At 40.6% G+C, this 12,518-nt stretch overlaps 1 protein-coding gene across 1 annotated transcript in view; it reads left to right on the top strand.

Annotated features, from left to right (window-relative positions):
• CACNA1C (calcium voltage-gated channel subunit alpha1 C) overlaps positions 1–12,518 on the top strand; it is a gene marked incomplete at both ends in the record, with an annotated part of 485,303 nt that overhangs the window by 374,539 nt on the left and 98,246 nt on the right. Inside the window, 4 exons of the mRNA XM_080351364.1 lie at positions 2,760–2,786; positions 4,907–5,067; positions 5,841–6,066; positions 12,018–12,225. Coding sequence (XP_080207490.1) covers positions 2,760–2,786; positions 4,907–5,067; positions 5,841–6,066; positions 12,018–12,225 — 622 coding nt within the window. The remainder of the gene's footprint in view (positions 1–2,759; positions 2,787–4,906; positions 5,068–5,840; positions 6,067–12,017; positions 12,226–12,518) is intronic.

Here is a 12,518-nt window from a genome sequence, read left to right as displayed (position 1 = left end):
TGAAGACTTTATCTCTCAGACTGCAGGATATCTTACTGTGTTTGAATTGTGCTGATCATCCTGAGTTTGTATTGACAAAATATTTAAAACTATCGTATCTGTATGTGGTACATAACTGAGTAAGGTTAGAAGAGTTTTAGAGATTTCAAAAGATAGCTAGCCAGACAGTAGAGGTTTGATTTTTGTGTTTCTTTCTAAAATATAACCTGAGTTACATAGTTCCTATGATACAAACACTCACTAGTGATCTGAATTGGTTTTTGAATAGGCTCCTATACCGTGGTTTTAAACACTAATTTCTCAAGACATTCCAGAGCTGCACACAAATGGGGATACTCACTTTCTCCCAATAACATAAAGCTCCCAGGACACTAGGGATGCAGGAGGTTCATGTTGAAACTCAGCAGAGAATCTGGTCCACCCTGAACTCCTGGCAAGTGCCAGTATGGAACTTTCACAAAGAGGCCATGGCAAAGCCCAAATCCAGACTATTTGACAGCCCCTAGTGATGCCATAAAAGCATTTTTTATATGACATTGTTCGCCCTAGTTCTGAAATACAAAGTATTCTTAATCATAAGGGCCATTTGGAAAATGTGTTTCAGATTCAGGCATAATGTTTTCAGAATCAGTTATTGTACAGTTTGTGTTTCCAAAATTCCATTTCACTCTTGGATTCTGCCTCTAAATATAAATCTCTTCCTCCTTCCTTGTCCTGTTATATATATATAGCACACCCACATATGATAAAGCCTTCTGCCATAGCAGTAAGGCAAGGGAGGGGGGTGGGGAATGCTATAGCTAACCTATGGGAGCACTGAATGCACTTGGCTGCTGTTCATAATGCTCTAAAGATATAATTATCACATGCATGATGAGTACTACACCTGCTACATCTCCTTTGCTTAAATAAATAAAGGATTCCTTAAATGCCACACAACTCCCTTACTGGGAAAACACTAGCCAGAAGGGTCACCAGAGGACTTCATGCTCCCTGCCCTTCACCTTTCACAAGGCGGGTTCTCCATGACATCTCTCTTGCTCTCTTCTCCTACCCACCCCCAGCCTTTTCCTGTGAAAGTCCTCACCATCTCCAGTTCAGTGCCCAGCTTTCTCCTTCATTGTGATTTTTTTCTTCTTTTTCTTTGCCATGTCCTTGTCTGAGCCTTCTTTCCTGTTGCCTGTAGATCTGATCCATTACAGTTTGTATGGTGTGCTTATGAAGCAAGAATTCTCAGTGAGAAGTTGGGATCACTTAAACGCTAAGGCTGTGCTTTGTTTGGTACTTCACTCCTCATCCTTGTTAAAGCTCACTTTGTCTTTGCAGCATAATTCAACATTCTGTTCAGCCAGTACATTATTTCTCCTTTATCTAAGGAGTTCTCGTGTGTGTCTGTAACCACACTGCTGCCTAGTATGTGGCCCAGACAAACTGCCTGTGACACAGCAGGAATGATATATTCAGTGAAAAGGCTTTTTTTAAATTATTTTTTTGGCTTGGACCATCTGCTGGTGAAATGTTCATATCATTAAAATCTCTTCCACACAAGGAAGCTAACCCATCACTGATTACTTGTCAGTGACCAATGTCCTCAAACAGGGACATGACCATTTTTAAGACTGCTACAGAAAGTAATGTTACATGCTTTGAGAATTACTTTGTCTCATGTCTACTAACAGTGAATCCATTTTTAAGCCAGTACAGTAAGACCTTTGCTGACTGTTACCAAGGATGAATCACTTTCCTATCTTAGAGGGAACCTTAGGAAATGCTTCAACCCAGCAGAAATATCTTGTTTATAGTCACTCCCCAGATTCTCATTTATTCTGTTATTGGTAGTAGATTTTGAAGTGTCCTAAATCACCTCTGACTCATGTCATTGCATCCACATACCTTTATTTCTCTCTGTGTGCCACTACGTATGTACCAAAAGGTAGCCAAGGACTCAAAAAGCTTTATAGGATATGTGTAAATCAGGGCAAGGTAGTGGTTGAAGAATTGTGGTCTATTTCTAGCTGTGCCTGTGACTTCTCACAAAAGGTTGATGAGGTGAATAAATCCAAGTGCAGGGAACTAGATATCTAAACACATATATAGTGGGCACATGGCCAAATATTCGGGAATGCTTAAGTCCCAAAATTTCATTGATAGCAACAGAATCTGTTGTTGTTCAGACCCTTTTGAATTCAAGCCAATTTATGTAGATAAAAAAGACAGATAAGTGTTGGTATCTAAGTTTGGAAATATCTACCATGCACTGTTTTTCCTTCAGTTGCTGAGGGAAAAAAAAAGCATTATTTTCTCCTATGATTTCATAATGTTCTTATATATCCTGAAGTGACAGGTGATGTGTGAAATTAGCAAGTCTGTCTGTATGAAGCCACACATATTTTAATATAAGAAAAAAACCTAGTGACTAAAAGAAAAAAGAGTCATACTTGAAAAGTGAATTGGGTAGCAGATGTAGAGTGCCCCTAGCATTAGTCCAGACTTTTACCCAAGAGAAAAGCCAGTTAGTTCACTGATGTCTGTAGGTGGTAGAATCCAATCATGGGATGACTCCTGCTTTGTGACACCCACTGAAAAATAAGATTTGTATACCAGGGAATTCTAGCCTACATTGACTTACGGGGGATTCAAGAGGAAAACAGCATCCATTAAAAGTTAATTAAATTTGTTTCTTTCTATTGCTGTTTTCATAAAAGCCTGGGAAGTATGGGACAACTTCAGAGACTTTAATGACAATTCTTATCTTTCAGGCATCGGATCTCAAAATCAAAGTTTAGGTAAGTAAATCTGACTTTTGCTTTTCCTCCTTTCCCCTGGTTTTACTAATTACTGTGTGAAGTGGTTTACTCCTGCATCTGTGGATCACAGTGGTGATTCTAGGAGATACTGCCAAACTTGTCAGATTTTAGTCAGTCATCTAACAAAAATCAAGATACTTTTTCTCAGTTTCATACTGAAATAAGGCGCAGGGACTACTGACAGTATTTCACTCGGATGTGCCTATCTGATTGCTACCTACATATGTCGAGCCATAAAATGTAAAAGCAGAAGAAATAAGAGTTCAACCGCATAATTATACTACATCCATCAACATCAACCCTGTCAGCTCAAGGTTCGCTTTCCTACACTTTGTTGTACTACTCTGCTTTGCTTGATTGCAAATCTTTCAGTTGGTGAGGTTTGCATCTTATTTGTGAAATTCTCCCTTTCACCATGGGACATGTGGAGTTTTTCTGGTGATATTTGTTTTTCTGTTGACTTTAAGCTTTTGAAAATGTGAAGCAGTCCCCAGGTGGTCATCTGTGGGTTTCCATTGGATAGGCTGACTGAACTTGTAGAACTTGGTTGTTGAGGTCCCAGTTCATTTCTGCGTCTTCAGTAGGAAACCAACTGCCTCTTTTACACTGAATCCAAAGTCAATTTTATTAAAAACTAAATTAATTTTCAGAATAACTAGAACAAGTGGGCACCTAAGTCCTTCAGCTTACCTAAATAATGAACAAGAATGTAAATTCAGGAATGCACATATGTGTACATACTGCGTATATGCATCCCTGTACAAAGAGTTGCGTCCATGATCACATTTTTACTGTCCATGGATTTATTTGTATGTAGGTGTAAGCACATAAACCCACATATAATCACATGGTCATGTGCATGCATATTTGTGCACAAGTACACACGAAAGTGTGTGGGATTGTTAATGATTTAATGAAAACATGAGTGTCTAAGTTTTGTGCCCATTTTGAAAGCTGGGAAGATCATTTCTTGTCCCAAATCCACTGCAAAACACACAACCCTTATTAAATGTTTGTTCTGGCTAAAGTGTGTGACTTTATAAATTGCATATCTAAAACAGCCCGGACTTGATTACCTGTTAAAACACTGTTCCAAAATTCTTGGCCAGTGAACAATGTTCACGTTGCCTGCCTTGGTTGATATGGATACTGAACCCTGACCTCAAGCACGGCCGTAGTTTATCACTGGAAGTAATATATAAAAGTAGACTAGCCAAGACAAAGTCTCTCTTCTTTTAATGTCATCTATGTGTCTGTTTCTAAAGACACACACACGCGTGCACACATATACATATACATGTATATAATATCTGTATAAAACTATTAGCTTTATTATAGAGTGGCAAGTGTTGCCTGGAAACTGGTTGCTATGTAAGTTAAATTCTGAGGAGTAGGAGGTGTGTAATTAGCTTTAAATATCTTCTGTGGTTAGTAATTACCCTCAGAAATCAGTGACACAAGGGGATGTGTTCATGGAAGGCAAACTTTAAAAGGTCTGTTGATTAGCAAATGGTATCCTTCGTTCCAGGCATGAAGGTGAGATGCTGAGGTCCCCTAAGTTTTGTTTTCCTGTTCAGAGTTAGCCCTCACATTGGGCTTACTCCTGAACATTGCTGATTGTTGGAGATGTTCCATGGATTTTATTTGACCTCATCTCTCCAAGGACTTAATCCCCAAAGGTCCATGGGATATGGTGGATTTCCTTTCATTGACTACCCTGAAACTGGGCAAGGTCCCATTGCAGGCCACAAGCATTAAATACAAAAATAAGAATATTTTTTTGTGGGAACTGGGCTAAAATCCTCTCAAGATAGCTGTGATGGATGTCTTAATAAGATTAGGACATAGCTTGAAGAGGTTTATTCACCCCTAAATGTTGCAAATTGTCTTACGACTAGCTTTATTCCTGTGGCTAAAGAAAGGATGATCACAACTGTCGGTTCAGATGAGAATGAGGGAATATTTCTCAGGGTGAACTTTAAAGTTATTCTGTACCACTCTTAAACAATAAATCAAGACTACAGTCTCTCTCAACAGAGATTTGCAATAGCCTAAGGTTCCCTATCTGAAAAGAACTTTTCCTTTTCCAATTTTTCAAGTCGTTACTGGCGCCGATGGAATCGATTCTGCAGAAGAAAGTGCCGCGCTGCCGTCAAGTCCAATGTTTTCTACTGGTTGGTGATCTTCCTTGTGTTTCTCAACACCCTTACCATTGCCTCTGAACACTACAACCAGCCAGACTGGCTCACAGAGGTCCAAGGTGAGGAGAGGCGGATGGTTCCGTTTATTGTTGTCGGTGTCAAAAACGGGGGCCAAGGGACGAGCTGATGCATTAGACCACACAATATAAAAGGAGCATGCACAGCTTCAAATAGTCCTCTGTCTGTGCAGGATCCTAAATAATACAACAAAATACCTGCCTACAATGGGAGAAGTTTCAGGGAAAACATAAGTCAAAGCAACATTCCACTGGGTGTAGGTGAAATCAGGAGCTTCTGTTAAATACATATTTGCAGCAACTGGATTTCCAATTTATGGATAGCTACTGGAGCCACAGGTTCTCCAAGGTTTTCCCTGAAATGGTATTTGTGATAAATTCTAGTTAGCAGGGAAGTGAGGAAGAGTGATTTGTAAGGTTCTTCTGTCTGCAAAACTGTTGAATCCTCACTGGAGGTGAGAGCAGCTGAAAAGCTTAATTAAGCAACAGTAGGTAGCACAGCAGCTCTTCTATTCCCACTCTCATCTATAGATGACAAGCGTGATGGGAGATTGTGCACAGGAAGGCATGTTCCTGTCATGGAGGTTGTGTGGTTGTGTAATACATTGCAGCTGTATGTGCAATACATAAGAATCACTGTTAACATCTTTGTAAAACATTTGTGTGAAAGAGATGCCCATGCTAACCCAAGCTTATATGGAGTTAACCTTTCAGACTGATCCCAGAAGGGGTTTCTTATACAAAAGGGTTGATGGTTAGCTGTGATAGTCTTTTTACTAAGTTTCATTAATCTGTTTCTGTTTGTTTTTCATGAGACACTGCCAATAAGGTGTTGCTAGCTCTTTTCACGGCAGAGATGCTGCTGAAGATGTACAGCCTTGGTCTCCAGGCCTATTTTGTGTCCCTCTTCAACCGCTTTGACTGTTTCATTGTGTGTGGAGGAATCCTGGAAACGATCCTGGTTGAGACAAAGATCATGTCACCACTGGGCATTTCGGTGTTGAGATGTGTTCGACTCCTAAGAATATTTAAAATCACAAGGTACTTTTGTACTTCTTTGGGAATGAAGGAGGGCTACTGCTCAATGTATAACATACATAGGTACAAGTCACTCACTTCCCTGTTTTTTTCACTTTTTCTACCACTAACTGGGTAGTGAGAATGCTACGTTGACAGTCCTCATCTTCTTAAATCTCTAGCAGGATGAGGAGGGCTGTACAGACTGGGTATCCCTGATGTGAGTGGTAGGATTGGTGAGAAGTCTGACATAAGGGGATGGAGACACTTGGTACCATGCAGATTGTTAAACTGAAATCTGAAAGGATAGTGTGAGCTGAGCTTAGGCTCTTATGGTTCCCTGCAAAAGACAAAGCGAAAACAAAACAGCAGATAGCCTTATGACCTTTTCTGTTGCTTTATGGTGACAGAGAGGAGCCTGAAAGTCTGCTTTGAGCCAAATAAACATTTGACTGAGAAACCTATGCCAGCTCCAGTAGACTCAACAGTGGCCTAAGTGATAGTGTTAACACCAGCAGCTATAGGCAAAGGATGTTGCCATCCCTCCTTCTTCAGAGGACTCCAGCATGAAGCAGCAACTCTATGAAGAAATCAGATTTTTCTAAGATCCAGTCTCATCTTTTTTCCTTTTCTTTCTTTCTCATCTCCATCTGCATCATGGCACAATGGTGTCTATTCAACAGTCGCTGCTTCCTGCAGTCAGGTACTTCCAAAACACCAGCTTGGTTTGACAGGAGTTTTTCAGCTTGAAGGGAGGTTGTAAAAGAGATCAGCTCCCAACTTAAGCAGATGGGAGCTCTTGGAACAAATCTATCCAAGGGCTCACCCAAAGCAGCATAGGGTCTGCCTTTTCCCATGTGAGCACCAGTCAGCACGTTATAAAAAGCTTGACTGAGGTGGTGAAAGAGTGCGTTTTCTGCAAACCCAGCTATGAAGATGTCCCTAGAATGGGACTCTCCCAAAATAAACTCTCCCAAAGGAAATTTCTGACAAATTTGAGATAAAAAACACAACACATGAGAAAAACAAGACCAAAACTGGAAGGCGGTCAAGATGGCAGAGCTGAGAGGCAGAATAAACAACAGACTTGGAATTGTGCATTGTACAAGATTTACCCTTAAAGCTTCTGAGCTGCAGCTTTCTGGCAGGGTGGATGGTTTTCAAGGTTAGACAGCAGAGACAGAAAATCAGTTTACAGTCTCAGAGAGAGAGGCCAAAGCAAGGCTACACTTATTAAAAAAAAAATAAAAAAATAAAATAAATAAAGTGGTCTGTTTACACTTGTGATCATAGAAGAGGGGAAAATGTTCCAGCTAATAGGAGTTTCCAGCAAGAAAGGCATCTTTGCCCTTTCAGAAATAGTGGGGATCTCTGGTCTGGTGACTGTTTTTCCTGGATCTTTGGGTTTGAAAGCTATCATCATCGAGTCCCAGGCCTGGTTTCTGAGGAAACCAGTAGCTGTTTTAGGCATTGAGTAATCAGATACACCCAGGGCAACATACCAATAGCTATAAAAGCATAAGTTTCAACATAGCATCCTGGGGAGGTCATTGTTTTTTCAAGACATTTCTCCACTCCTACACAAAATATATACCCTATCTAAGAGAATGCTCTAGTAGAAAGGCAAATGCTGAGAGAATATCATTAATACTTGAGGAAGCTTGGACTACTGGACTACTCAAATATTCTGAAACCTTCTGGCAGAGATGTAATGACGGAACCAACCAGCAGTAGGACTAGTTAGATTTACCTTAATTCTGCAGCAGGACTAAAATACAATTTTGCATGGAAGCAAATTTTACCTGGAATATATCTCCCACAAATTGTAAATGGGTCTGTATGTAAAGCACGGAGCTGAGGAATAACTTGTAATGAATAATGTATTAATTGGATTTTGCTTTCTTCCTTGTTCCTAAAATATTGGCAAGTAGGTTGCCGTAGTCTCAGATTTATCTGTGGTTTTAATTATTTAGAATTTTCTTCATGATTTTTCCCCTCCGTGAGTGAAGTTCACCCTCATGTGGAAGGCCCTAGCACAAGCCTTCAAAGCAGTATTTTAGACCCACTCACGTCTTACTGCAGGAGAGAATATTATGGCATTATAGCAAAACTTTTACGTCTGACATTCTCCAGTAAAATACAATTTGTCCATTTTTCACTCAGCTCTAAATACAATTTATTCACAATATTATCAATACTGGTGGAATACACCACCTGAGTGCAATGATAATCTAGAAGGACACAATCCTAGAAAGCTGGGAAGGGTAGGAGGGATGATAGTATAATGTTTTATGTCAGATATCTAGTCATGAGCAGTGACATGGGGACATATAGTGGAGATGGAAAGAGTGATAATCAAAGACACTAAAAAGGCACAGAGCAGGAAAATTATTCTGAGGAGCGTAAATCAGTAGGTAGCCTAATATTTATATATTTGAATGGATTTTCCATGGTAAACACCAAGCACAAACAAATTCTCGGTGCATCAAGATGATACACTTCTAGGAAAATCATAAATACAGCTCCTTAATATAAAAGCAATAAATAAAGACACCACCAGATGAACAATGCATCATTTTGGGAACCACATTTAGAATTTCAAGAGCAAATGTTTCTTCCAAAGTTATAAATACTCTTCAGAATCATTTAGTCTTGTACATCAGACAAGCAGATAATACTGTTTGTTTTGTTATCCCTGTTTTTCACAGGACTTTGCAGAAAATCTCCCTTTGCTATGAGAAGGCGAATTATTTTCTCTTTATAAGTAGGCCTTTACGGCTTTATAAACCCCTATATTTAGTCTTTTATAATTTTTATATATATATATTTGTAACAGCATACTGAAATTTGATATTTTATACTTAATCTAGATATATCACTGTTAACTGTAGTGAGGAGAGACAGGGCACCTGTTTTTTGTACCTGCTTTCAAAGTGGTTGTATATTAGATGAACAGTGTGGGAAGCTCTCCTACGATGAGACTGCCAGCTGTTGCTACTGTTTTAAGCTCTGGATCTGTGAATGCCAGTATCATAAAGACATAGTGGAAGGCAATGGAGAGGAAAGGGAAGAGAATAAAAGAACACATTCAGTTCTAATCCCGTTCTGCAACTGATTTTTGTGTGAGACGTTGAACAAAACTTCCCTGCATCATTCCTCAACTTTGAAAACAGGGATCATAACCTTGTCCTGCTCACTGGGGTTTTGAAGTGTCTCCTTGACTGACAACCCCAGGCTCCAAGATCTGCCAGAAGGAGATGTCAAGAAGCACCTTCATTTCCCTCTAAGTCTGACGCAGCAGCAGTGCTTTTTCTCATACCTCCCATTATATGCTACCTGGTCCAAACCCTCTGATTCCACGCAGCAGTGCCATGAGATTTATTGTAGCTGTATGTTCTTTGTAGTATATTAACCAAAAAGGACAAAGTAGTGAGAGACTTTTCTTTGTCTGAGCTTCAACAATTCCTGCTTAAAAGCCTTGAGTGACCCCAGATCTCACTCTGAGAGGGTGTTCATGCTAGTTCTGCAACCACCTAATGTGACAGATGGTAACCTCAGGTCAGGCTTCTAGAACACTAAGATAATTGTTATTTTTCCCATCATCTCTTTCTTTTTCCTTTTTTTTTTCTTCTTCCCCCACTGATAGGTTTGTTTGCTTTTCTAATGGTGCTGTATTTCTAGCTGGCACTCAGTACACAGATAAAACAGCACTAATCTTATCACTGGGTCATCTCAGTTAATTGCTTTAAGTTTGATAGTTACATAAGAAACTGAATCTCAGGTATCGAGCCATTTGTAAGAAATGCAGAGCTGATAAAAGTCTGGGCAATTGTGCTCTGAGATAGCAGGGCATTAAGCTTAAAGTGAGTCCCCGAGACTATTCAGATGTATAACAGCATTCCTGTATGCCTCTAAAGAGCACTGCTAGAAACACTTAGAAAATGTGTATCCTGGCTGGAGAGATGCTCTGGACCCCATCAATTTCAGGTTTAAGGATGGTAAACTCAGTTGAGTTTCATCAGAAATGATTTTTTCCCTTTTCCTGTATCACCTTTCCTTCCTCCCAAAGTGTGACAGCATGTGAGCTGTAAGCACAAATGCAAATACAGTGAACTGTTACATTGCACATTCAGTGCAGATATTTGGTGGCACTAAGCCCACAGTTACCATGCCCTTACCTTTGCTCTGTATTTTTTCATTGCTCATGTCTTTAATTGCAGTTAAACTTTAAAGCATTATAGTTTCCTCTGAAGTGCTGAAGCTGGGCTGGAGGGAAAACATCACAGTTCTCTTTGAAGCTCAGCCCTTGGAGATGAACCAGTTGCTGAACTTCAGAGGACATGGTGGTGTCCCTCTGCAGATCGGATTGCTAACCTTCATAAAGTGATTGGGCTGCTCAGACATTCCTGACTTCCATGGGACAAGTCTTCTTTTTACAATGACATTTTAAAAATACTAATTTAACTGGGATTTTAAGAATCCTTGTCTCTAAAGACCACAATATCTTCAGGGAAAACAAAACATAAACAAAAACAAACAAACAAACAAAAAACTGTATGTTGAAAGATCAGGCTTCCTCAAAGGATCAAGAGGACTAGACATGTCTGTCATCCTTCTCAAGTGGAGCTTTTGTCTCCGAGGAAAATATGGCTAGATATTCAGAGTTCCCTAAGGAAAGAAAGGTTCAATATTAAGGGCTTTGGCAGAAGGAAATGGAGGACATTAGCCATGGTGGAATCTCAAAGTATGGTGGTGGGCCACAAGAGATGGTGCTAGAAGGAAGACTCGGAGATCAAAGGCCAACATTAGTGGCTTGCTGGCCTGTGAAAGTTGTTGAAGTTTGCTAGTAATGTGCATTCAAACTGGAGTGATTACAACATGACAGCTGATCTTCAGCCCAGTCTGAATGCTCTGTTAGACTCAAAACTGCCTAAAGAGAAGTGGTCATGACTAGTTAAGCGGTACACAAAGAGTGGTTGAGCAGATGCCAGACTAAAGTGGAAGTTGCTTCATCAGTAATGTGGTGGATCCTTTGGCAATTTTTTCTAAAGCTTTTTTCCAACACATGGCTACTCTGCAGGCGGGCAAGGAATTCAAGCAAACTGACATGCTGCAGCAGAGCACACTGCTGGCATCTCTCTCTTTGAACTCTAACGTGAGACCACAAGGGCAGGAAGATTCTTTCTCTGCATCATACATCAGTCTGATGTGGGCACAAGCCTGAATACACCGGAAGAATAGGTCTTAGCCATCCTCCCTCCTGAATGAAGCCCTTCTGAAATGTTCTGCAGCCTGTTTAAGGAAGTATAGTGGATTTGATACTCAAAAAAGTTGTGATGGTGTGCTCTTCCAAGATCAAAGGAAACTCTGGACTTTATGGATGTAGAGAACTGGAATCTCTTTTAGGGTCCACGTAAAAGGACCTTTAATGTTTTTCTCATTCCTCACAATTCCAGAAAGTTTAGCAACCTCTGTCTGTGAGTGAGCCCAAGCATGTACTCACACACACCAGATTTTGGACAACTTTGTATTTGCATCCAAACTGTTTCCCCATCTGCTTCTGTTAGTTATTACAGGCCATTCTCTGGAGTAAGGTATTCTGGCTGCCATAACATCTGTGAGTGTTGTAATGATGTTGGTTAGAACGTAACTCACTGAAGCAGCAAAAACTAATCACTGTATATTGATATAAGATTTGCAGAGTCTTGGATGGAGAGTGCTGCAATAATCTTCTGGGTGTGCATATGAGGTAGGGGGTGGAGGGAATTGTGTATGTACACGTGGGGTAGTAAAATTACTCATTAGCTGCAGTAGGTCTCATTATCTTAGGGAAGCACATCAATGATTCACTGCTTAACAGAGTGTTTGGAAATGCCTGCTTATAGCAGAAGGCAGCCCGAACCAATATCCTGTGCAGTCCATGAGCACCTGTCTTGGACTGAAGGAATTTTAACTGCCTCTGTTTTGTCTCCCAGATACTGGAACTCCCTGAGTAACCTTGTGGCTTCACTCCTGAATTCAGTCCGCTCCATTGCCTCCTTGTTGCTGCTTCTTTTCCTCTTCATTATCATCTTCTCACTCCTGGGGATGCAGCTCTTTGGGGGCAAGTTTAACTTTGATGAGATGCAGACTAGGAGGAGCACATTTGACAACTTCCCTCAGTCCCTCCTCACTGTGTTTCAGGTAAGCACAAGAGTGGTCCAAATGGGGCAAATACATTGTGTTTACATGGGGCAAGACAGAGAGCAGGTCCTTCACCCTGCCCGTGCAGCCTGGCAGTCCCCAAGACTGACATCAGGCTAACAGCTCCAAAAGCAAAGTGCCACACTGTGTTGCCAACGTAGAGGTATTCCCTCTCAAAATGTGAAACTGAAGCCAAACCCGCTGTATGTAGCAAGGCCACTAGGTCTTAGCAGGACAGGACAAGAGAGTGGCCATTGCCATGCCCCAGGGCAGCACCTGCACCACAAAGCTCA

This window comes from Nesoenas mayeri (assembly GCF_963082525.1).
Source record: "Nesoenas mayeri genome assembly, chromosome: 1".
Lineage (NCBI taxonomy): Eukaryota > Metazoa > Chordata > Aves > Columbiformes > Columbidae > Nesoenas > Nesoenas mayeri.
This window is presented reverse-complemented; position numbering and strand designations above follow the sequence as displayed.